Source organism: Cajanus cajan, chromosome 4 (assembly GCF_000230855.2).
Source record: "Cajanus cajan strain Asha chromosome 4, NIPB_CcT2T_4, whole genome shotgun sequence".
Taxonomy (NCBI): Eukaryota; Viridiplantae; Streptophyta; class Magnoliopsida; order Fabales; family Fabaceae; genus Cajanus; species Cajanus cajan.
The window spans coordinates 62,834,829-62,862,645 of NC_138520.1; the positions used below are offsets into that span (position 1 = coordinate 62,834,829).

General features: G+C 30.8%; 1 protein-coding gene and 2 long non-coding RNA genes across 3 annotated transcripts; 1 reads left to right on the top strand and 2 right to left on the bottom strand.

Moving 5' to 3' along the window:
• Positions 1-552: 552 nt before the first annotated feature.
• LOC109790763 (receptor-like protein EIX2) lies at positions 553-3,592 on the bottom strand. The gene is given in 3 exon segments (XM_083072757.1): positions 553-1,987; positions 1,989-3,122; positions 3,124-3,592. Coding segments are annotated over 3 exon segments (2,865 nt in total). The 5' UTR covers position 3,592; the 3' UTR covers positions 553-724.
• Positions 3,593-9,007: 5,415 nt separating this feature from the next.
• Positions 9,008-11,510, top strand: LOC145956902 (uncharacterized). Its single transcript, XR_014433280.1, has 4 exons — positions 9,008-9,378; positions 10,522-10,576; positions 10,656-10,831; positions 11,271-11,510. It is a non-coding gene; the product is annotated as an uncharacterized LOC145956902 (long non-coding RNA).
• A 3,805-nt stretch (positions 11,511-15,315) lies between these two features.
• On the bottom strand, positions 15,316-19,494 carry LOC114916950 (uncharacterized). The gene is made up of 2 exons (XR_003805618.2): positions 19,047-19,494; positions 15,316-18,945 (listed from the first exon to the last, which is right to left on the bottom strand). It is a non-coding gene; the product is annotated as an uncharacterized LOC114916950 (long non-coding RNA).
• Positions 19,495-27,817: the final 8,323 nt, after the last annotated feature.

Here is a 27,817-nt window from a genome sequence, read left to right on the forward strand (position 1 = left end):
CCGGTATATTCTCTCCGTAAGTAACGGTTACAATCTAATCTTCTATATATGATAAAATTGGTTATTTACATTAAGGACGGATTACAGACTTGTTTATGATGGTTCTGTTTTGGGTCTCACGTCATTTTCATGAACCCATATCATTTTTTTTATTTTTAAATTTTTAATTAAATTTAATCAATAAAAAAAACTAATAGGAAATCCTAATTACAAATATTTAAATCCCAAACATATCACATGCGAGTCACATAAATATATGTTATCAAGTAGTGATATCAAGTAATCTTTCCAAACTATAAGATTTTTTTTTAATTATTGAATAAAAAAGTAGCTACATCATTTAATTTTACTATCCTTTTTTAAAACATTTTTTTTCTTAATATAGCGTTAATAAAAACTTAGTATCAAAAGTTAAAAAATAATTGAAAATAAAATCCTAATTAAACGAAATACATTTTAGAAAGAGTTTCATTAATTAAGATAAAATTGATTAAAATTTACTTGTATTTTAAACATTTTTTTTTCTTATACTTCAGTTAAACTCCTTTAAAATAAAAAAAGCAACATTATTTCATTTTCATCAACTTGTTTACATACCATTGACAAATCAGAACAACATGCACTAGAAACAAATATGATAACTGCATGAGTGGTATACCTTATTGAACTGAACAAGATAAGGATAACAAGGCTATTGTTGTTGCCTTCGTCTTCTCTGCTGCTCTTAGTTTCTTTCAAGTCCGAACTTGCGTTTCACACGTGCCAAATTAACAGCAATCAGAACCAGAAGCTTATCTCTCATGTCAAACGCAAAGTTGAAATATGCATGTCTCCACGACCTCTTCAACATCAAGCTGCCACAGACCAACCAGAAGCCTGTGATGTACCCAAAGGCTATGCTTCCATATAACCACAATCGTTCAATTTTCTCATCAGCTCCATCTTCATGTTTTCCTCCTTTCTCTTCATTTCCAGGCAACGCTGATGAACAATTAGTTGGCAACGGTTTCCCACAAAGTTTAGGATTTCCTTCATAAATTGATGGATCATTAAATGTGTCGAACTGGTTGCCAAATGGAATTTGTCCAGACAGGTTGTTGTATGACAAGTTCAAATTGCTCAAGAATGTCATGGAAGCCATGCTTGCAGGGATTGGACCCGAAAGATGGTTGTGTGAAAGATCTAGACTTTCTAAATCTTTAAGCGATCCAATGGTGCTCGGTATGTTTCCCGTTAGCCTGTTCCAAGACAAATTCAGGATACCCAAGTGAATTAGCTCTGTTAACTTCTCTGGTATCCTTCCACAAAGATCATTATTAGAAAGATCAATGGTGGAATGCACAAACATTCCATTCTCGTATTCAGTTATTTTTCCTTTAACCATCAACTCTACATGTGTCGTGTACGATGACAAGCGAGACTCCGTTTCATAAATGAAATAAGTTTGTGGCAATTTGAAACCGTGGACATCACCCAAACATGTTGGTATAGATCCTGATAGGTTGTTTTCTGCTAAATCCAACAAATTGAGAGAATGAAGACCACATACCTCTTCTGGAATGCTTCCTGCCAGTGTGTTACCTCTTAACAGTAAATATTCGAGCAAAGGAAGGTTTTTGGTGATCTCTTTTGGCATATATCCAATCAACCTATTGTTTCCTAAAGAAAGAAATCGAAGAGAAGTACAATTGTGAAAGGTTGAAGACAAATCTGCTGAGAGATTATTGTTGCTCAATTCTAGCAAAACAAGAGAAGGCGGAGAACATATTGAAGCTGGAATTCCACCTGAAAAACTGTTGTTGGATAGATCAATGCTGCGTAATCTTCCCATAACCATCCAAAACATGGGGATAGTACCTGTCAAATAATTGTTAGATAAAGCAAGATATGACAAATTTTGAATCCTATTTATTGATAGTGGAATGCTCCCATAAATGTGGTTATTTGAGATATCCAAGAATGTCAAATGCGACATTTCTTCGCTTATATATATTGGTTGGCAATGTTCCGAAAAACAAGTTGTTGCTTAGATCGAGAGCATCGACACCCGACCACCAAAGTGGGATTGAGCCATTCAACTGATTGAAAGCAAGGCTAATACTAGCTGAATTCGAGAAGTTAAATATTTTGGGAAGGTAGCCATTTAATTTGTTGTGAGAAAGATCTAGCACCCAACTTTGGGAGGACAACATGTTGTAAAACCAATGGGGTATCTCTCCAGAAATTCCAACATTTTTTAGGAATACCCAATTCAAGAGCGTCAGGTTTCTAAGCCAGCTAGGAAATGTAGGGCCAAGTTGACAATCAGAAATTTCCATTCTTTTCAAAAGCTTAAAAGGAGGAATCCATTCTCGTGTCACTTTAAAGGCAAATGTGTTTGCTTTGGATGAGACAGAGAAACTAACCAGGTTTGTGAGATTATGGAAATGAGTATTTGTCATTGTGCCTTCCCAGTTGTTCTGGTATAGATTAAGATAACTCAATTCGGTTAGTTGACCAATACTTTCTGGAATTTCCCCATTCATTATGTTTTCTTCCAAGTCCAGAAGCGCTAGATTTGATAAGTTTCCTATTGATGCTGGGATTGGACCTGATAGTGAGTTGAATGACAGATCAAGTTTGAATTTTCCTACAGAATGGGACAATTTCTCAATTAGGTGATTTGAACAGGATGACAAGATATCCAACATTTGAGTTATATCACCACTGAGATCATTATTGGATAGGTCCACAATCTCAGGCTTGCAGAGATTCCCTCTCTGGAGCACAGGAAGCGGACCTCTTAGAGATGAAGAATAAAGATAAAGTTCTGTGAGATTACTCATATTGAACAACCATGAAGGTATCGAGAAATTAAAACGATTACCATGTAAATCAAGCAGTGAAAGTGATGTAATATTTTCAAATTGAAGAGATGGCGGGAGAGTACGAAGATTGCAATAGATTAGACGTAACTCTAACAAAGATGACATCATATTCACAGCTCGAAACTACTCATGGGATGTGCTAGTAATGTTAACAGACTGCATGTATAGATACTGAAGTGAAGACAGAGCAGAGAGCCAACTTACATCTCTGACCCAAAGTGACTCAAATGAAGAGATAGCAAGATACTGCAAATTTTGACAAATTGCCAAGATGAGTAGGGACCATTCCAGAAAAATTTGCATTGGATAGGTCAAGGTAACGCAGCTTATTGAGAGAACCAATAAATTTCGGAATGGGGATTCCTTCGAAGTTATTGAAACTTAGATCCAGGTATCTCAGATGTTTCAAGCCTGTTATTGAAGGATTTATCTCACCACCTATGGAAGATGGTGGCAATATATTTGTGGTGAAGGGACATAAGTCTAGTCCGAGATCAAGCTTTAGAATGTAACCAGTTTGGTTGTGACATTCTATACCATTCCAATTACAGCAATCATTCCCAACCCACGAAGAGAGGCAATTGTGGGGATCCTTGAGATCTTTTTTAATTTTAAGGAGGGCTTCTCTCTCTTCCTTAATGCAAAGAGTGCTTGCAGCTACATAGGGAGTTGATACAAGAAGAGCCAGGAGAGAAATAATCAAATATCTTTTTGTGTTTAGCATCTTTTCCATTGGTTATCAAATGTAGAAGAAAGTAGATATATATAGGAATATTTTGGTTTATTTGTTTATTCTTATTGGATAGTCACATTAAAGATAATTTTCATATTATAAACAAAATATTGTGAAAGTTTATGAGGTTGTGGATGATCCTCTGCGAAGTTTAGCAAGTCAAATAACCAAGTAGAGCACGGCACATCTTAAAGTCTATAGTCGTGCCCCATTTTGGAAGACACAATACTAAGTAATATATTCACATTACTGTTAAGTCGGGTGTGAGATTGATGCATACCTTGTTTTGTTGTGACTATCGAAAGCAATTAGCTCAAGAAGTTGATGGGAGGTTTGGAATGAGTGGCTTTACGTGTTGCTTCCGAACTCTGGGTCTACAGCTACTTAGATATAATTAGTTTTTAGCTGTTATTTTCTTTAATTAATTTAATTATTGGAACTTTCTAATTTATATACATATTCTTTTAAATTTTTTGAATTATGATAATTTCCTCTTCTAATTAATTTTGAATTATCATCCATTCTCATGGAATTTTAAATGCTAGTTAAAGATTGCAGAATTTGCTTAAATATCTCGAAAAAGTGAAATACGAACCTAATATTTAATTACGATTTAAATATATTATAATAATAAATATTTAAATTATAGTGCGTACATCAACCAGATAATTTCTATCATAGGGAATAAGTAATATATATCTAAATAGATTTATTTATTTTAAATGAAATTTTATTGTTTATCCATCTACTAATATTTATTTCCTTTATTTCAATTTGTAAATATTTAAAACTATTAATTGATGAAGAGTTGAAAGAGATCTGCATTACATGAACAACTTGTTTTTAGAATTTCTATAAACATTGGTTTTTTTTAATTATGTATAAACTTGTTTGCTTTAGTTTTAATTTGTAGTTAATTTACATTATATATATAAAGTATAAATTGTAGTAGTTTATTAACATTGTCTCCTTATACATACATATCTATCATATAGTAATTTTTTCATAGTTTATTAACATTGTCTACTCACACAAATATGTATCATATAGTAATTTTTTAGTAGTTTAACATTGTCTACTTTATTTTGTGCATAAATTATATGTATATAATGAGATATATAATATATTTAGCTGTTATTTGTCAATCCTATACTGTATTGAACTACTTGGATGCTATTTTATTTCTATAGATTGGTAAATTTTTTTTAAAAAAAAATTACTACAAAAGAGACTTTCAATTGCACACCTTTAATACCACACATCTTTTGTGAATGTTGTTAAATGGAACCAAATAAATAAGACAACATTTAATAAACTAAGTGTTGTTAAACAACAATTAATTTTATGAGATTTTATTAAATGGAGACAAATAAATAAGACAACACTAAATAAATTAAGTGCTATTGTAAAGTAATATAATAACTAATATTAATTTTTTGAAATGTTGTCTAAAGTATAATTTATTAAGTATTGTTTAAAAGTATTATTTATATAATCACGTGTATCAAGATTTTTTGAGTAACACAAGACAAGATTTTAACATTGGAGGTGTGAGATTTTTAGTTCTGATGTCATATTAAAATAGGATGTATTAGTTATAGGACTTGACCGACACTAAGACATTATCATGGTTTTGGATGACTGTTTATATTTATATACATATTTCTAGGTGGTTTGTATATATATAAATAGAGGTTTTATTTATTTTTCTTGTATATCCATATATGCAGTATTATTCAGATAATGGTTATCTTGGTTCACTCTAGTATAGTTGCATGATTCACAGAGTGTAAAAGTCATGGCGGGTCGTTACACTTTTGTGGTATTAGAACGGGTCCAGTCTTTTAGATACTCTGTGGGGAGTGATCCTTCTAGGTTTCTATGTCATATTAACGGCGAGTGTAAAATCTAAAATTTTAAACCAAGTCAATCTTGAAATTAGTTCATTTGATTGTGGAAATTAGCCTTCTATTCAGATTTTAAATCCTGTTAAAATATGTATAAGAGCTCTTCTTTTTCTAGAACTATATATTTAGTACCCATGCAATGCAAGACACTTAAAAGAGTGTATCCATGAATAGTAAAATATCAATAGGTTTCAATAACTCGCGTTCTATATCAAATTTCAATGATTCAACCGTTAAATTTAAAGTTTTTAATTCATAAATCAAATCTGCAAATTTTAAAAAAATTTGAAAATATTTGATACTTCGTTTCATTAATTCAAATCAATGTATAAAATAATTTTATGATTATCCATCAATTTGAATTAATGAAATGAAGTATCAAATGATTTTCAAATTTTTTTAAAACTTATAGACTTAATTTATGCATTAAGAACTTTAAATTCAACGATTAGATCGTTAAAATTTGATGTAGAACATGAATTATTGAACTTAATAAATTTAGATAAACTTTCTCTTGGAGTAAATGGATCCTTCTTCTCATAAGATTATTAATTTATATAATTTTTTATCTTGGATTTTGATAGTTGTTTAATTAGCTACGATTATTAATTTTTATATTTAACTATAATTAATTATAAGAAAATTCTCTTTGTTCGTTATGGTTGAAATTCATAATAGAAATATCAAAGTGATTTAACAATGATCAATCTGAAACAAAGTTCATTCCATGACTCGATCTGCTCCATTAGTCCATTTTAACAATTACTATTGAGTACAAAAATCAATTGATGAGGTTTTTTTTTTTTTTTTTAACTAACACCCGTGCATGTATAAATTACTTATCATTAATTAATATATCTATTTTATTAATAATACAAATAATAAATATCAATTTTGAACTTTTTATAAAAATATAATAATAATAATAATAATAATAATAATAATAATAATAATCTGCCTATGAAGTATTTTTAGACACTAATTTTGCATGAAGTAAATATTAATTAGATAAAATAATAATAATTTAATTAAAAAAATCTTTGGTAAATATTTTATATATTTATCATATAATTCTTAAGTCTAAATTGTTCTTTATATTTTTTTTTTCACACTATGTTAAATATAATAAAACATAAATTAAATTATTTAAAGTCAGGAAAGAGAAAGCAATTGTGGGTTTTGTAATTCTATTTCTTCTTAAAATACTTACTTTTCTATTAAAACATCTTTCAGGGTTTTAATAAATTATGAAAATTAAATAATTTTTGAAAGTTTAAAAGTTATAATTTAGTAAAAATTTAAAAGATCGAAAGGTAGATAATATAATATTAAAACTGAAAGAAGGCAAAATTCGAGATTCTTTTTTTTTTTTTCTTCTTTCGGGTGAATTTTGTTATTTTAGTCAGGGAGTTTAATTTAAGTAAAAAAAAAAAAGTTTATAACAATTTAATTGATTCAATTTATAAAACCTGTCAACCAAAATTTGAACACTTTCTTAATTAACAATCCCATATATTTGAACACTTTTTCAAATTAACAATCCCAAAATATGCTTGAAGTTGTTTGCAGGCAACTCTAAGTCAATATGAGACAATATGTTTCAAGGCATAAATGATGTAGAGAATGATCTATTGCCACTTGAAGACTCCATGTAAAGGCTAAAGCTTCTGCAGTTTTTGATTCACGACAGTAAGGGATCCATCTTGTTGCAGATGTGCAATAACATTCTCACAATCAAAATATATATATCTTTTGGTATTGGCCTTTCCGAACAACATCACATATAAAAATTTATTCATCGACCATTTTTATTATTTAGCAATGTGAATAATAGTAAAATAATATCAAGTTCTAATAGATGCACAAGTAATCATTTTTATTTATTTACCAAAAAAAATCATCTACTTATATATGATTCAATAATATATTTTTTTAAGTATGTTTCTTTAGTATATTAAATTTATTTCATCTTTCATTCTTTTATTAGTATTTCTTAAGTCTTTTTTAAACTATCTAAACTTTTGTAGTGCTGTAATTGTATATTTGTGATTGTTCCAATTCTCAATCCATTGTGGCTTATTTCAATTTAACTTATCCCACCTTTTTGATAATATTTTCATTTTTTTCATGTATTTTTTAAATTGATTAAAGTACATCTTTCAAAAAAAAAAATATATTCTCAACGTTATTACCATATCAAATTTATGTGGTATATCTTTGATGCACTCACTATGCACTTTATTTAAAAAGAAATAAGAATATCAAGAAAGAACATTTCCCACTTGTCACAACATTGTAAAAATCTCACAACAAAAATTAAGACATTGTCACAACATAGCAAAATGAAAAATTATAAAAAGAGTATTCCACTTTCAACATAAACACATCTGCTAAATCACACCACTTATAATTTTCTCATGCTTTTTGCAAATTGTTTCAATACTTGGACACAAAACACAATGTAATCAGATCGAATGTAACAACATATTCACCTCACCTAATAGTATAACCTTCCTCACTATGAATTGCTATTAAAAAATGATTAATATGATGAAAAAGAAAAATACATAATTCAAAAATCAGAAATTACCAAATGTATAAATACATGCTTTCCAAATCCCAAGTATACATAATAAGAAGAAGATCATGTGAAAGTCATATAAAGGATTCCACTAACTCACTCATCCTAACTCATCAATGCAAATGTAATTATTTGAGTAACTTGTACATTATATGAACCCACAAAGATCAATCTCAAAGAAATAACAGTAATTATATAATCATCAAGTGAAACTATAACATCTTTATTATAAGTGTCAGACTGTAATGTTATAAAAGGAAACAAACAAATTAAAATTCAGTAGCAACCTTCGAAAACTTAACATACCCTGTTCATGAGGCAACAAATATTTTTCTCATGTAATCTCTTCCATACTTGGTCACAAAGCACAATGTAAATAGTGGATACGTACTATGGTATAGAAACATTTACCTCAACTGATAGTGTAATCCTTCTCACTATCAATTGTTGTTAAGAAAAATTAAATAAATATGATTAATGAGGTGAGAAGAAAAAAAAAACTATCATATTCAAAAACCATAAACTACAAAATGTCTAAATACTTGAGCAAATGTAAATATTTGAGTAACTCCTACATTGTATTAAGCCACAAAGATGAAACTCAAATAAAATAGCAGTGATTGTAATCACATCAAGTAAAACTATAACATCATTAGTGACAATATGTAATATAATCCAAAAAGCACACTACAAGAAAAATAACCTATGAATACAGACACTTTTACTTATAGACCTGAATTAGTATAGGTAAAACTAAAAAAAAAATTACCTACAAATATTTAATATAGGTATAACTCAAAAATTTATACCCACTTTTATTTAGTGTAGGCAAAATTCAATATAACTTAAAGTTCTTTTACCAACAAATTGTCAATGTAGGTAAAAGCCTTCTATAACTTATGGCTACTACTATTTTAACCGATGTAGAATAGTTGAGCAATTTATCTCCTTTCCCTTTAGCGCCTCCGCAAACTTTCGCACACGCTCATCTCCACTGGAAGCACAATACCTTATAAATCAAACACAATACTTAAACTTTTTGCCTTCCCCTCATCTCGTAAGTTTTTTAGCATCGAGAAACTCCCTTTTTCACTCTTCATCGTGCTTCGCTTGGCTTTATTTATTGCCTATTAGGTTTCGAGTTCGCAAACTAAATTTCCTGCGTATTTGCATTTTTCACCGGGAATCGAGACCCTGCCACTTCTTTTCTTCCTCTTCCTTCACCGGGAATTTGCTAAACCCTACCATCAGTGAGTGCCGCCGAACCACTTCCGCTTCCAGATCTGTAATGTAGGGTTTCAATTCCAAAAGGAAATTGTTCTTTTCTGCTTCACTCTTTTTTTTTTCATTCTTAATATCGTTGTTTAAACGAGCTGTTTGGTGCCTGTTGTCTGATTCTGGAGTTTGTTGTTGTGGTGCGTTTGAATCGGCATTCCCTTTCATTGTTTTATTTAATATTTTTGAGGTGGTGAGGGTGAGGGGTTTGCGTTTTATCTGGATGATTTGAATGTTGTGAAGCGCTTAGTCGATTGTTAAATTCGATGTAATGTGAGAAGTTCTGCTTGGAAGATGTGGATCTTCGTTGCTGATTGGTTATGTTTAGCTTGCAATGGTTTCAATTTGCTGTTTGATTTGAAATGTTTCAAGTGCATTGTGTGAATTTGTCGTTTATCCTATTAGTTAGCTGGTGATACTGATTTTAAAGAATTAGCTGATTCTTTCTCTTTCGGGGGTTGATAACTGTAATTTCGTTATTCGTTTTGGATTTATTCACCTCTTCCATCTTAAATAAAAAGAGTAGCACTATGAGAAGCTATCTAAGTATCTACGTATTATGACATTTGGATTTTTTTGAAAATCCGAATGCCGATATTAAGCTGTTGAACTTCTGGCTTCTAATTGTTTTCATTCATGAGAAAGGCAGTAAGGGTGATGTTAATTGTTAGGGGAAAGTGGAATAAAGAAGGCCAAAAGAACTTGCACTGACCCCTCCATATTGATTAAATAATCCATAAGAGAATTTTGTGTTCTGTTTCTATGATTCATTATTGATTGGTTCATAAGCTGAGTTTTAGCCATAGGGGCTCAAGATTCCTATTGTAAGAATTGCATTGTCAAGCTGATTATAAGTTGTGCAGGGTGTTGTAGACAATAAAGTTTAGAACTTACATGTTGGAACTTACATGTTGGAATAAAAATAGTTACATCATATGTCATGGGTTGACCCATAATCAATGAACAATTGGTTTGTGTTTTAAACCAGCTTCAAACAGGGAACTGAAGAGTATAGCTGTTCATTTTTCTGCTGTTTAATTTAGTGGTTGAACCATATGACATCACAACTACATATTTATTTATTTTCAAGGCACATAGTTTGTAAACCAGTCATGAAAAATGGACTTAAATGCTTATTTACCCTTGTTTCTTCTGCAGCTTGCTTTAACCATTGTTTATATTGCTGGGGGAGTTTTTTCTGCTGGTTGGATTGGTAAATTATTTATAAGGAATGTTTCTTATTAGATGTTAAATTTAAGTTTCCTGCAATATTAATTTTTCTTGTTTAACAGAGGTTTCATGTTGGATTCTTACTGGAGAATGGCAGACTGCGGTCATCAGATCAAAATATGTCCAAGTATTACTTAACCAAGATATGAGTTTTTTTGACACTTACGGAAATAATGGAGATATTGTGAGTCAAGTATTGAGTGATGTGTTGCTCATTCAATCTGCTTTCAGTGAAAAGGTATGTTGGGCTCTTCTTGGGTGTATATTCACTCCTTTGTAAATTTGTTATTCTTTCCAGATATATTCTTTTAAATTTGTTATTATTTCCAGATAATATTGGTAAAGCGTGTTGTGCTCTTCTTGTGTGTATATTTACTCCTTTGTAAATTTGTATTGACTTTTGATGATACAGGTTGGGAATTATATTCATAATATGGCAACGTTCTTCAGTGGTCTTGTTATTGCTTTTATCAATTGTTGGCAGATTGCATTAAATTTTATCTTTCCTATTTCCCCACCAAATTTATTAAGTGCTACACAAGTCTTATGCTTAAGTGTTGTGGAGAAATATTATCTTTCATGTTTTAGTAATTAAAATGCATAATTTAATGGCATAGTACATGATGATGATAATTATCTTAGCGTTGTAAACTTGACATCTTTCATATTTTTTTTAGGCTTGGTGAAAGATTTACATGCAGTGGATCAACATAGATGGCAATACTTACAGGATGACATTTATCAATGCAATATGTTTTCCTTTTTTATTTCTAATTAGCAACTTTAACATCATGAATTTGTCATTTTTATAACATAGTTTGGATACTTATATGTCTAGCTCTATGAATAATGATACTTGAAATATAATACAAACATGATGTTTATAATAACATGATAACAATTACTGGTTGTTGACATTGATATAGAATCTCCATATTAGACTAGTATGTGAATAAGTAAAAATTTTCATGTTATTTTAAAATAGATCAAAAAACAACTTTTGTCAAATCATCTACTTATCTTTTCCTTTTTTTATGTTTTGTATATATAGTTTTTATTATTTAATGAAGTTTAGCAAGAATAAAATATTAAATTAAATATATCAATATATTAGTTAATGAAATTTGACTTTTTTTTATACTTTAATGTCATTTTTTGTATACAAGATAATAATAAAATTTGAACTACACTTCATATAGAGTACAGAGATATTATATATATATATATATATATATATATATTTATTTATTTATTTATTTATTTATAGGTACAATAATAATAATAAATAAAATAAAATATTTTTACCTGTAGTCAGAGCATGTAAGAATAAGTTAATAACTTTTACCTACAGTTATAACATGTAAGTACAACTTAATGGTGTTTACCTATAATAAGGAGTGTAAATATAAGTCAATGACTTTTACCCACGCATATTGTAAATTGTAGGTAGCTCTTATAGTGACAGTCAAATGTAGTTGTAGGTAAAATTATGTCTGTAGGTAAAACTTATAGTGATAGGCTATTAGTTGTAGATGCCCCCTCAAAGTTGACAACTTCAATGTTTGTAGGTCAAAGTCCATGATACCTTTATCTATGGAATTTAGATTTTTAGTGACATTTTTTGTGTGTAGGCATAAGTCATTTTTTTGTAGTGGCAATAAAAATAAAATAAAATTATTTGAGCAACTTCTACATTGTATGAAGTCTAAAGAAATAACATTGATTACAATCACGTCAAATGAAGCTATAACATCATTAGTGACAATTTGTAATGTAACCAAAAGAAGAAGAAAAAATTAAAAATTAACATAAATACTCATCAAGGAAGCAAGATTTCCCAAAGCATAAGACCATTTAAATCAAAGTTTTCATTATAATCATATTAGTAATATTTATAAAGAAATTTTTACATATAAAATGTTTTAGCTAACAATGTCAAATTTTGGCATTCTCCGTTCATGTCTTCCAAATCAACAAATGCAGAGTAATCAAAAAAATGAAAAATATTATAAACATTAACAAATGCTACCTTATTTGAATACTGGAAATTGATTTTGTGGTTATGGTGGCAAGTTTTGTATATAACCTTATTAATATATATATATATATATATATATATATATATATATTAATTTGATAACTTAATATGTTTTGTGATAATATAATTAAAAATATTTTTTAAACATATAATTTAGTTTAGCAAAATTGAAAATAATTTTAAAAATAATAATTAAATATGTAAATTATTCATAGATAAATAATTAAAATGTAACACAATTATATTTATTAAATGAGGAAATTAAGTGTATATTTTGAAACAAAGAGGAATGGTGTACAACATGCACTTTTGAAGGAATAATATTTTGGTAATAACTATTTTTTTTAATAAAAGTTAACAAAACGTAAATAAAATTCTTTTAGAAAAAAGGTGAAGTGTCATATAATGGAATGTATCAAGGAAGTTGTATTTTTTAACATATGATAAGAAGATCATGTAATATTCATGTCTTTGGGAAAGGAGAGTAATTTTTTTTTATTTATAAAAATTACAATAGTGACAATGATTAAAACTTTTGTATATTACTCTAACTTTCATCACTAAATCGATCTTAATGATACAGTCTTTTTATATTGTTCAGTTCTAATTTAAGACAAATTTATTTAAAAATTTTATTATAAGCTAAGTTATATTGTTTAATTTTAAGACTTAGACCTGATTTGAGTAACATTCAAGTTAATTTAAACTTAAGTTTTTGGTTAACTTTAGGTATGATGAATAGAGATTTATGTTTTATAGCTTAATTTTAAGTCTAAATTTTGTAAATTGTATCTCTCGAACCTCCAGTTTTAATTTAGTTTGAATTCTAATTCTGTTGATTTCTTTTATTGCTTTAAAAATCTTTGCTGAAGAACTATAATCAATTTGAAAGCAGTTCAAGTTGATTGATAGGAGAGACCAATAATTATCAATTAATGGAATTATAAAACAATTGGGACAAAGAAGTTGCATAACTAACTGCTTTTGTAATCTCTCTATTAGACTAATCAATTAACAGATCTTTATATATTTCATGTTTTCTTGTTTATGAATATCAATATGATGGTCAATTAGTAATTTAGAATTTGGAAAGCCGATTAATCTCTATCACCAAAAGTGATTAGCTAATTGAGAGGTAAAATAGGTTACGATTAACAAATAAATGGATTAGATAATTTTTTTTTAGACAAACCATAATGAATCAGATTAAAACAATTTATTAATTTATTTAAAATATATTAAGAATTTATTTAAAAATTAAATTCATTTAAAGAAAAAAATAATCATCTAATTCGTCAATTAACAACTTTTTTTGGACAAGTATCCAATTTATCCATAAATATAATGTTTTAGAAATTAAATAAATTTTTTACAAAAAATAATTTTTTTCTTGAAATATTTAATTATTTCTCTCTTCTTTCTTTATAGGCCCTTACATTCTTATATTGCCTTTTAAAATTTGCAAGATTTTTTTCATGTCAAAATAATTTTTTAAAATCTCAATTTTATAAATACAATGTATATTATTGTAATTCAAAAAAATTTGAAAAAGTAGTAAATAGATAAAAATCACTCATAAAACTAAATTAATAGATTGAATTAGATTTATTATTTATTTTTATTAAAAGATACAATTAATTCTAGGGTTCACATATATATTATGATCGGGAGAATTGGTGACAATCACGTACGAAACCCCTAGGTCTTCAAAATTTGTGAGTGACAGATAACCCTAAATTTCTCTATTTGAAATTTAAGTAATTTTAAATTGCAATAATTCAAATTCCTCTACTAAATTTGATTATCCCAAATAATTAAAAATTTATGTTAGATTGGCAATTTTCATTTAGTCCTTTCCCCTTTGAGAATATTTTTAGTGCAACAATTTACCTTGTGTGTAAGTAGTCTTTGTTGCAAGTGTCTAGTTTATCACAAATTTAAAATGTAAAGAAGAAAGTGATACAAATAAAAATAATATATAATAATAATAATAATAATAATAATAATAGAGGAGGGATTCTTTTATTTCAGGAGTAAGTCTACCTATATTTATTCCGTTCAATAACTCATATTCTACATCAAATTTCAATGATTCAATGGTTCAATTTAAAGTTCTTAATGCATAAATCAAATCTGTAAATTTTTAGAAAATTTGAAAATCATTTGATACTTCGTTTCATTAATTTGAATCAATGTATAAAATGATTTTATGATTATCCGTCAATTTGAATTAATGAAATGAAGTATCAAATGATTTTCAAATTTTCTAAAAATTTGTAAATTTGATCTATGCATTAAGAACTTTAAATTGAATGGTTGGATCATTGAAATTTGATGTTGAACATGAGTTATTGAACAAAGTAAGTATAGGTAGACTTACTCCTAGAATAAAAGATAATAATAATAAATAAAAAATTAAGATATAATATTTTATTCCAGTTCGATCACCCTATTGGGATATATATCTAGTCTCCAATTAGTTCGGTTGAATTTTTAAAAAATAAAAATATATAAATGTAAAATATAATTTTTTAAAATGTAAAGAAGAGAGTGATAAAAATAAAAATAAAAAATTGGAAGAGGACAACGTAGAAACAATACATGTAATGAATAAAAATATGCAACTTTTTTTTTTTAAAAAAATGTTGAATTATATGCGTGGACAATAAAAAATAAGACATAACTTGTAAAAAAAATTAATAAATAAAAATCAGTGTGAATACATACAAGACAAAATTAAAAGCAGTAGTAGAAAGATGTCCCAATATCATCTGTTCTCAAGTGCTGGAGCCAAAGAGGTTGGGAAAGGAATCAAGAACAAGAAGGTCTTACTGTCCTGATTACTTCAAAAAGAGATCTTGAAATCTTGGAATCTTGTTAATGATTGGTGCAAGAGGGTGATTCATTCAATAAGTTGTACAGCTAGCAACGAATCTGATACGTGATAAACTAAAATATGGTTCGTGCATGTTGCAACATATAAATTAAAAAAATCAACACCCATGCAAACTTCACTCCTTCATCAATAGCAAATAATTTCGCTTTCACATATGTAGTATGCTCTTTTTCTTTGTTACAATTCACATACGTAGTATGTCCACAACACATGAACCAAAGTATATATAACCAACGTCCCAGACTGTCTCCGAATAACTCAACAAACTACACAGCATGTAGATAATTTTATGCCTAGCCAATATTTTTTTTCTGAAAGGATATTTTAAAAATAGAAAGAAAAATATATATTTTTTATGCCTAAGTAGTATCTACCTTTTACTAATTCTATTTTTCAAATCAGAATATAATATTTTAATATATATATATATATATATATATATATATATATATATATATATATATATAATATGGACTTAAGGTTTGCGAGTTGGCACGCAAAACTTGTAGTCCGCATAGTTAACAAACTTATTTTTTTTCATAAGTTTAGGGTAAGTTAAGTCCGTCTAGCAAAACTCACGAATTTTGCAAACAACTACATAAAAAAAAAAAAAGTCAATTATTTTGTGAGTTGAACTTATCCAATAAGTTAAATATGCAAATTTTGCAGGTTAAAACTTAAATAGGCGAAACTAACCCATTAGGCGATGTTGATTAGATAAATGTTAATTTATATGTTCATGCACACCTTATAATGGTTATATTTTGCATAATAATTCTTGGTTTATGTAGCAACTTAGGTCGAGACGAAAAAAACAGATTAAAAATAGGGAATTACTATTAATGTTTATTTAAAAAAATATCACAAAATATAAGATGGTACACGAAATTAGATGTTGAGTTTGAATTAATTATGTGCAGAGGATATATTAACACCCTTCCCTACATCGTACATCGTATAGATAGTTATCCTAATTAATTAAATAAATTATTTATAATTTTTTAAAAATATTTATCTCGCTCCATAATCAAATATATTTTATTTATTAAACAAAGTATGGAGGAGCGAGGTGAAAATCAAGGTCTTAGTTTGAAGGTGTGGTATGAATAATGCGTGGGGAGAGAGCCTACGTAGTGGGTATGGACAGTATTTGTGCTCTCATGGAGGCTCATAGGCCATGGCTGCCATGCTAATGGGCAATGAGACTATGAGAGGGAGTGTGTGTGAGGGTTTTTTCTTTTTTTGAGTCAGTGGATTTTAGTTTCATGTATAGATCGAGGAGAAAATGATCAGTAAGTGATGCTTGTGTGGGATGAAGAAAAAATGAGTGAGAGCTTTAAGGCTGTGAGTTCGTTTGGAGATGTTTGTTGGTTTCTAAGTCTTGACGTGTATACCTGAATGAGGGTATCTCCAACAATGTATTCCTCGTTGTGTTCTCTTCCATCAGAAAAAAAAATGAGACCCCCCTCCTCTACTTTGGTGTGTTACGAAGAAACACAATGAAAATAAGAAAATATAAATAAGATAGATTGTTTAATTATAAAAAAAATAAAGTAAAGAGAAATTAAAAAGTGATAGGTCTCCTTTTCTTATTTATTTTTATTTAATTTTTTATCTATTTGTTTTCACTTTTTTCCTCATTTATTTGTTTGATCGCTACCGAACAGAAGCTATGTGTTATATTGAAATGAGAACTTTAAAATCCTTTTTTGTCTGTGTCTATTCTCACTCAAATTCATTTTTTTTTGTTGTCTATGTCACTTTGAAAGTACAATCTTACATGTGGGACCAAATCCCATTTCTGGTTAAAATTTATTTTTTTATTTTGTCATTATTTATTTTAATCACTTTTTCTCTTTCTAATCTGGTTTTTTTCCGAACAAAATTGAGTGTTCACAGTTTAGACTAAAACTTCATTATCCGATCCAATTAGTGATTTCTGCCTTAAAACTTCATTCCAAGCACTCACACTTTTACAACTCATGGTTAAGTTTGGTTAAAATATTGTTAAATTAGAAAGTTATATATGATTTGACTTTTGTTAAATCAGAAATTAATCCAGGATCTCACTTTTGCTAAATTAAAATAATGGGTGCCAGCTCTCTTCAGCAGCAAACTTTGCAGCTTTCGAGTGCCATGTTATCGTCATACTCGATCAAAGAGAAACTTAAAATAGTAACGACGTTGCAGCAGCCAAATTTTTAAAACATTCAACTTCGCCAACGGAGGTAAAAATGGACCCCGAGATATAAGTCATTAGAATTGGACAAATAGTGCATGAGTGCTTAACTCAGCTTGCTTAAGATTAGTTTCATTATTCATTCATACACATTTTCATCTACTCAAATAGAAAAATATAAATGTAGATAGATTGAATTCAATGTCCATTTAACTATTCTAAATGGTATGAATTCAATGTTCATTTAACTATTCTTAATGACAAAATAAGCATGCACTAAATAATTTTTCAGAAAGTTATAAATTAGAAGTTCAAACTTAGTTTTTTCATTGGGAGAGTTTTAGTATTTTGCATAAAGAATAATAAGTAAATTATAAATATATAAGTGAATTTGATATCGTAATATAACTTAAAATTTTAAATTATTTGATATTTTTTTTATTTATATATTATTTAATGTATATACTCTAATTGATATAGAAATTCACTTCCCATTTAAATTTTAATAATATTTTTAGTGTATCAAAAATATCCTAAAATAAATTTTAAAAAACTAATAAATATAATTTAACTTAATTTGTTACATTGTTATATTAAAAATTATATTTAAATATATTTTTAGTCCCTCAAATTTAAAATAAATTTATTTTTGATTCCTCAAATTTAAAATCGTTATTTTTAGTCCCTGTAATTTTTAAAAATCTTATTTTAGTCTCTCAAATCACTAATAACTTATCTGAAAGTAACATATTAAGATTGTTATATAATATTAATTAGATTTAAAATTAAAAGGACTAAAAATATCAATTTTAAATTTGAGAGACCAAAAATAAATTTACTCTAAATTTGAGAGACTAAAAACATATTTAAACCTAAAAATTATTAGCATAAATAATTTGATATTTATATTTTTTAAATAAAGATCAAGATTCAATTTCTATGTTCAACATAGAGAAGTAATTAAATGGATCACCATACTCTTAAAAAAGACATAATTGGTAGGAGAAAGCTTTATCTTCTAGTTAAAGAATAAATAAATAAAATAATAATAAAAAAGTAAACCTGCTGCCATGGAATTAAGCATACCTCACATGGAAGGGCATATACATAGCTTGATGCTGAAAACGATCTCACCTAAACAAAATTCTTGAGGGGTTCATTTCTTTAAAACTATGGATTGGACAAGTGGCAACTGAACTCTTCTGTGCTATCAACCAATACCGGATTTTGGAGTAGAAGCTTGCCAAGATTGGATAGAAAAGAAGTGTTAGGATACGATCCAACGTTAAGGTGTAACTAATAAAAAGTTATGAGACAGTACATAACCAAGAGAGATTTACCTCAGGGTAGAAGGAACCATACATAGAATTAAGCCATGGCCTGCTCTAACATGAAGTGATGAACATTACCCTCTTGCAGTGGCCATGAATTAGTTAGCATGTTTTGTGCTGAGTAGTGACTCGTCCAAACCATAGTCCTAAAGAAATATCCCACCCCAAGTCTAGATCTGATGCAGATAAAGAACAAATGCAGCATAAGCCATATATATTTCATATTTGTGTCCCATTCCATTGCTTATCTGCTTTATGTAGCCTTCTTTATGTATTGTACTGCACACCATCTATTGAGTATTGACGTACTCTGTACTATCCTACTGTTACGAGGACCCATTTTTAATTGAAAAATGATTAATCCTCTCGATGTCATCTCCCAGAATTTTTTACGGAACTAGAATTTAAAAAAAAATAAATAAATAACAAAAAGGCATCTACTACACTTTATTTACATATTTAGCATCATTCACTGTTTATATTCAGAATTTGATTTTCGAGAAATTAAATTCTGAGCTTCAAATTATTTTTTTTTGTGATCAGAATTCGATTCCTGGAAAACCGAATTTTAAATAGTTTTTTGATTTTTTTTTTGTTGGTGGAACAATTTGCGCGAGTCTTGAAACTAGAACGACCCGTTCTGAAAACAGAACGGTCCGTTCCGCTTGCACACATAGAATGTTAATTTTGAAAATGGAACGGCTGCAGAAGGGGACGTTCTAGAGTTATGCGGCCCGTTCTAGTTCTAAGATTCGCACACTCTCGACCACAAACCAAAAAAACAAAAAAATATTAAAAATTACTCAGAATTCGGTTTCTCGGGAACCGAGTTCTGATAAAAAAAAAATTTGAAGCTTAGAATTCGGTTATCTGAGAATCGAATTCTGAATATGAACGGTGAATGGTGCTAGATGTGTAAATAAAGTGTAACAGGTGCGTTTTTGGTAAATTTTTTTTAAAAAAAAATTCCATTTCCGTAAAAAATTCTCATCTCCCAAACATGTTCCCATTTTACTTTTTATGCACTCAATTTTAAGGGAAATTTATTTTTAATTTTTTAGTCTTTATAATTTTTTTAAAAAATTATTTTAATTTTTAAAGCCAATTTCATTTAAAAAATATTTTAATTTTTACAAAATCTAGTTACTAACATCTTTATTAGTAAAAACATATTTCAACTTATCTTTTTTAAATATTATTGATGACATAAGAGATCCAAATAAAACTTTTTAAAATTATTTGATTAAAACAACTATTTTAAATTTGAAAAGAAAAAAATTATTATAAATTTTAAAAATTAAAAATATATTTAATTAGTTATAAGTTAAATATAAATAAAATTTTTACTGTGTATTAAGAGGAACTTTCGGCTGTTCTCTTCAAAAGAAAGTCTTATTATATTGTTTTTTAACAGAAATGATATATCCTCCAAAAAAATTTAGTTAAAAAATCCTCTAAATGCTTAAAATTCTAAAATAATAAAATTTTAAGAAAATAAATTGTTTAAAATATTTTATAAATATAAATAATTGAATGGTGCGAAACATTGATTCAGAAATGCATATCATTCCTCTTATTTGTTAAGGACACTGATTGTTACATCCACATCATGATAATAATTATGTTGAGTGTTTCCAAAAAGCTTGTTTTGAAAAATAAAAGATACCCACAACTCTTTTCAAGAGACAAAAACTTTCTACTGGGACGGATACGCAGCCTCATGTCATTCTCTATAGTACTGTATACATTATCCGGACTATCAAGGTTCAGTCGGTAAACAATATTTTAGAAAAGAAAAAAATTACTTTGTTAATCTTTAGGCTTAAAAAATAATTAGTCCGTGTGCATATAGATGTTGTAGCAGATAGGTTTTTTGACTGTTACTTTGATAACACTATTTGGCATGACCAATTGCATCGGTAACAACTAAGGTGAAAAGGGTTACTCTTTATTTATTATTTATTGGAGTATAAGTATATAGTGTTGGATACAGGTAGTTTACGTGTATATCTTTTTTATATTAGTATGATATGGTTATTTTATTGAATTTTGTTTTTATTAGGATGAATTTGGATGATGAAATTATCTCATAAAATCTTTTTTCATCCTTGTAAATTGATGTTAGTTTGTATTGTTGTTGATTTTTATTTTCAAGTGAGAGGTATTTATAAAAAGAATCAAGTTAGTTTAATCTATATAATATTTTTATTTGTTATATTATATATATATCTTTTTTATTGTTAATTGTAAATGTTTTTTTTTATATTAATTTTATAATTGATATTATTGACGTGTAAATAAATTATCTTTCATGATTATTATCTTTTAATATAAATATAAATACTGAGTTGATATACCAACTTGATTGTACATGTTCTCTAATTATTAATAGAGATCGGCATATTAGCTTGGTAACATACATAATCAAGTTTATGTCCTTGGTTAGGTTGTTATAGGTTACTATAAGAAAAATGTAAATTTTCGACGGACATAATCTGTCGGTAAATAGGAATTTCTGTCCAAAAAAGGGGCATCGAAATAAAAAATCTGTCAGAAATTATTTGAGAATCTTTATGTGATTTCGATAGATAAAATTTTTGTTTAATTTTAATAAATTTTATTAATATAATACCCCTTATATTTAGCTACTCAAAGATTTTATTTCACGACACTTGACTTTTTAGCATGTTTTGTCCTTACGTATATAATTTATGTCCAAAAGGTTACCCATCCTTATATTACTCTAAATCAAATACACTTAACTGTAAAATTCTAATGAGATAAGCTACCGAAAAGTACATATATGTTGTTAGTATAAGTAGTACAAATTATTTCATTTAAGTTATCTTCAATTATATAATCTCGTACTTGTACTATCTCTAGATCTCTCTTATTTTGGTATATCCAGATTGTTATAAAAATATAATAATATATATAATAATTATATTACTAATAATAATAATTATATTATAATTAATCTTTATTTGCATATATATATATATATATATATATATATTTGAATTAACAATCTACTTATTTCAATTTAAAATTAATATTATGATACAAATTAAATTATTTATTATAAATTTAAAATTTTAAACAATAATTTATATATTTTAAAATATTAATTTTATAATTTATAATGATAATATAATTTATAAAATTATAAATAGTTATTTATTACATACTTATAAATTAAATTTTAATATTTTAAATAAATTATTAATTAACTTAATATATTTATTTATCTTAAATCTAAGATATAAAATTTTATTATTATAAAAATAAAGATAAAATATAAAAGTATTTTTTTTGTATAAACATATTATTTAATTAGGCAATGATCAAGAAAATAAAATGTTAATTAGCTTAAAGATATTTTCAAGAAATTATAAATTACTAGTATTTTAGTCTATGCAATACTCATACATATTTATTATCTATAATTAAAATTTATAATAAACTATATATATATATATATATATATATTAATTATGTTTGAATATATAAATTATACTTAAAATTAGTATATATTAATATTTTAAAACATATAAATTATATTTTAAATTTATGATAAATAATTTGTATTACAACAATTTTTTTATTTTTATGATTTATTTAAAAATATTAATATCTAATTTATAAATAATTATGATAAATAAAAATTAAATTAAAAAAAATTAAAAAAATCCTACATATTCTCATTGAAGAAATATCACTAAAAAAAACTCTCATGTAAAATAAATATTCATATTTAGTATATGAGAATTTATTAAATAATTTAATTAAATAAATAATTTTCATAAAAAGTTAAAGAAACTAGTCAAAACAATATAAATAATCTATGACAATATATAACTTCAATCACTAGTGGAAAAAAGGCTTTTAAAATCAGTTATTTTCAACTTTTAAAATCGGTTAAATAATCGATTTTAAAAGTTAACTTTTAAGATCGGTTATTTTATAGCCGATCTTAAAAGCTTGGGTCTGAAAAAAAAATTAAACCGAAACGGGCCGTTCCAAAACTGGAACGGGCCGTTCCAGGTTGTTCAAAAGGCTTAAAATTATAATTTAGAACAGGCCGTTCTAGAATTGCTTGGAATAAGTTAAAACCAATCCAGAACGGCGCATTCTGCAAGTAGAACGGTCCGTTCTCCTTGTAGAACGAGTCGTTCTCCTTTTACAACGGGTCGTTCTCCTCACAGAACGGGTCATTCTCATTGTAGAATGTGCCTTTCTCCTTGCAGAACAGGCTGTTCCAGATTCGAAATTTACCCAAAGTGAACCTGCAACGAAAATAGAGACACTAAAAGAGCATGAGAAGATGAAAAGAGACACGAGAAGAGCATGAAAAGACGAAAACAAAAATGACAACGAAATTTACCTTTTGGGAGACTTTAGAAAATGAGAGTGTGAGAGGGTAAAAAAAGGAATGAAGGGAAAGATTAAAGAGAATGAGAATGGAGGGAAATATAAAAGGTTTCTGACGATAATTTTAAAATCGGTTATTTAAGAATCGATTTTGTATACTACATAAAAAATCGGTTCTGAAGTAACCGATTTTAAAAGTAGCACTTTTAAAATCGGTTCTTAAATAACCGATTTTAAAAAGTAGCAATTTTAAAATCGGTCATAAAATAACCGATCTTAAAAGTACTTTTAAGATCGGTTATTTTATGACCAATCTTAAAAGTTATGTCTGATACAACTTTTAAGATCGGTTCTTGTGTAACCGATCTTAAAAGTTGTGTCAAACATATCTTTTAAGATCAGTCATAAAATAACTGATCTTAAAAGTGTTCATACTATTTACAAAATTGTCACTGCGTCACTTTTAAGATCGGTTACCTTGTAACCGATCTTAAAACTCTGATTTTAAATCTAATTTTTGCACTAGTGAATGACTTTGGTATCATTTTAATGGAATCATTTTGTCTTTCAAATAAAAACTTCGATCATATAACTATATATTATACAATTATTTTAAAAATTAGTTTTTATGAAAAATAAATAGATATAAAAAATACATTTATTTCAACAACAACAAAACAATAATAATAATAATAATTGTTCCTACCGTAAGTCCGCTGTCATCGTTAGGGTCATCGCATCCGAGGTATTGTCCGCTTTAGCGCTCGTTGGGCCGTCACGGTTTTGTCCTTGAAAAGGCGCCTCGGTGGGTTAAGGAGGAATGGTGTTTATAAACTACCATTAGCCTCGACTCCTAAGCGATGTGGGACTTTTAGGCATACCGGAACAAGCCCCCCAGTCGATGCTAAGGGGCAAGAGTGGCATGGGCCCTCCTTCTAGCGCCAATGTTCCTACCGTAAGTCCGCTGTCATCGTTAGGGTCACCGCATCCGAGGTATTGTCCGCTTTGGTGCTCGTTGGGCCGTCACGGTTTTGTCCTTTAAAAGGCGCCTCGGTGGGTTAAGGAGGAAGAGTGTTTATAAACTACCCTTAGCCTCGACTCCTAAGCGATGTGGGACTATCGATTCTCCTCATTTCTATGTCTACCAGTGTCTCTTCAGGGACTTGGGCATCTGTCTTCCTTTCACTCAATTTGAGTGATTTTTTAAATTACATCAATGCGGCTCCTTGCCAGCTGCACCCCAATAGCTGGGGTTTTCTGCGGGCGTTTCAAGTCCTGTGTGCGGTCCTAGGGATGGAGTTGTCCCTTCGCGTTTTCCTCCACTTCTACTAGTTGAAGTTGGGTGTTCCGCCTTATGGCGTTCTTTCTTTGAACCGGAGTAAAGAAGGGGGTTTATTCACTCTTTACTCCCAGTCTTATAAAAACTACAAACACGAGTTCTTCCGGGTTGCCCTCGTGGATGTTGACCCTTTGGAGGATGGGGGTTTCTAAGCGAGGAAGGCTGTTACCTGAGAAGCATAGTTCTCGTTCGAGCGTAGAGCAATCTCCAGGGACTTCTGCACCCTCGCGAGATCCCCCCTCGCAGCTCAGAGCTCGGCACTTAGGACCTCGTGCTCCTCCTTAAGAACCTTATTCTCCCCCTTCAGGATCTTGTTCTCGTCCCTCAAGGGTTGAACTCGGCCCCTCAGTCTGGCTAGGTCCTCCTGCTGCTTGGACCACTGAGGCTTCTAGTGGCCCACAATGGCCATGGCCCTCTGCAGAAGGACCTAGGCAGCGTCAAAGCTATCCACAGGCCCTGCCTCATCTATCAGCCCATGGTCTTCAGAGCTTAGCGAGCCTGGAGGGAAGAACTTCTCAGCGGTCACCCCCGCGCTCCATAACGAGTCCATGTTAGCCGAGGCACTCACATGGTCCAATCGCACCTTGGAGAGGCCCTTCCCGAAGCGGTGGGCTATGTATCGGCTCCGGGAAGCCCCCTACGACGAACCAGACAGCGGCGCCGAAGCTGCAGGGGTGGACACGAGGACCTCAAGACTCGGCCCTTTGCCACGAGCCTCGACAAAGGCGGAAGCCGGCGTCCCCTGCTCGGCAACTGGAAAGTCCACGATAGGAACCTCCGACCTCGCCTGTGAAAACCAGCGCCATGTCAAAAAAGAGAAAAGAAAACATACAGGAAATCACGAAAATCAAAGAACACTACTTACCTCAGCAGCATGGGCAGCCTGCTCGGTGGCGGGAGCTGCCACCTCGGCAGCCTGGGCGGCCTGCCCAGCAGCCTGAGTCGCCGCCTTGGCAGCATCTCCTGCCTGTGGAAGACGGCCCTAGGTCAGAACGTAGAAAAATAGCATCAAAGATAAAGGATAGAAGCAAGACTAAGAAAGGAAAAGTACTCACCACGGCGGCCTGGACAACTCGCTCAGCAGCTTGGTCCACCGAGCCGACTTCAGCGGCCTTGAAGGCAACCTACCCTAGTTCGCGAGGGGCAGAGGTCCCCCCGGCCTCTCTCCCGCCCCTTTTTCTTTTTCGGTTGACCTTCAAGGGAGAAACCCTCTCCTCTGGAGGCTCGGAGGCCTCAAGCTCAGTCACATTGAAGCGATGCTTCAGTTCAAGCCACGAGTCCTTCCCTATAATGCCTGTAGACAGAGAATAGAGCGCATCAGCAAAGAAAAAATTATACAAATCTCAACAAGCTACCAAAATACAAGTTACTCACCCTCCAGGCCCTTCTCCCTCTGCCCCGAGTTCGCAAGCGACAGAATCGACTTGCAATCCAACGGACGAGGAAGCACCGAAAGATTCCTGATAGCATCAGCCTCCGAAGCTGTCAGTTGCGAAGGGTCCACCCCGTGAAACCTAGACGGCTTGGGGCACCAGTAGAAAGGAAACCTCGGCAGCCTGCCAAAGTAGAAACCCCCATCCTCCAAAGGGTCAACATCCACGAGGGCAACCCGGAAGAACTCGTGTTTGTAGTTTTTATAAGACTAGGAGTAAAGAGTGAATAAACCCCCTTCTTTACTCCCGTTCAAAGAAAGAACGCCATAAGGCGGAACACCCAACTTCAACTGGTAGAAGTGGAGGAAACGCGAAGGGACAGCTCCATCCCTAGGACCGCACACAGGACTTGAAATGCCCGCAGAAAACCCTAGTTATTGGGGTGCAGCTGGCAAGGAGCCGCATTGATGTAATTTAAAAAATCAAACTCAAATTGAGTGAAAGGAAGACAGACGCCCAAGTCCCTGAAGAGACACTGGTAGACATAGAAATGAGGAGAATCGATAGACCTCCCCATGTATACACCCACACCGGCCGGACAGGGCTCGAGTCGAATCATCCGCGAAATAGAAGGGTCACAAATTCGGTGCGTCTCCCAAACCGCGTTTACCTCCAGAAGTGATCTAAACACACTTTGGACCCCCCCCCATTTCACGCTTAACCCAGTCGTAACCAGGAACGCCTGGCTCTAGGTCCTTGGGCGGGGGCGGATCTTTCTTCTCGGCAGCGGCTTACCGCGCGCCTTGCCCCCGGCAAGTGGAGAAGAACCGGCGCCACGCCCACCAGCCATCAAGAGAAAAAGAAGATCTGGGGAAAAGAAAAAAAAGAAAATTGTAGAAAGGAAGTACCTGGTACTCTTCCTCACAAAACAACCCTAATAATGACGGGGTTACCGGAAACAGCGGCGGAAAATAGCGACGGAGACTAGACGAAAGCGAAGGCGCACAAAGCAGCTTGCGCAAGAAGCCAAGGAAGAAAGAAAACGAAAAGAGTAAAGTAAAAGGTGAAGAGGTTGAGTGAGAGAAAAGAAATTTTTCTCCCAAAATTCAAAATGGCCATGCCACGTGTCAACCTAAGGGCACGCCTGACAACACATTAATTGCAAGACCATCATTACATAACCGTCATTTCCCTTAACGCGCCACTTGCACGTTTCCGGGAAATGAACAGTTGTGACACATGGCACCACAACGAGCAAACGTACGCGAAAGGTCACCTCCCCCTAGCGAGCTCGGTCTTAACTCCTCGACCTACGGTCTTCGGAGCTCGGGGGGCTAGTGTACTATCCGTACTGCGAAGCCGAGCTCCGAGCTCGGCACCACAGCGCAAGCCGACCTCGAACGCGCACTACGTGACATCAGCTCGGCATTTAAGTGAATCATAACTGATTCCCGAGGATCTCGCCCCAGACGAGATCCGTTATCTAATCATATTACATCTTATCTCAGGCCCAAGGCCCAAGGCAACCCTAAATCACACCAAGGTACGTGCATTACATATACGAGACTAATACTCACACAAACACGAACTTTGGCATCGGAGTCTCTTTTGCAGGTACCACCCCCATCTTGGAGCATCAACGTACCAGTGAAGGAGGCTCACCGATCTTACCTGGCGGATCAGCTCTACAACAGATT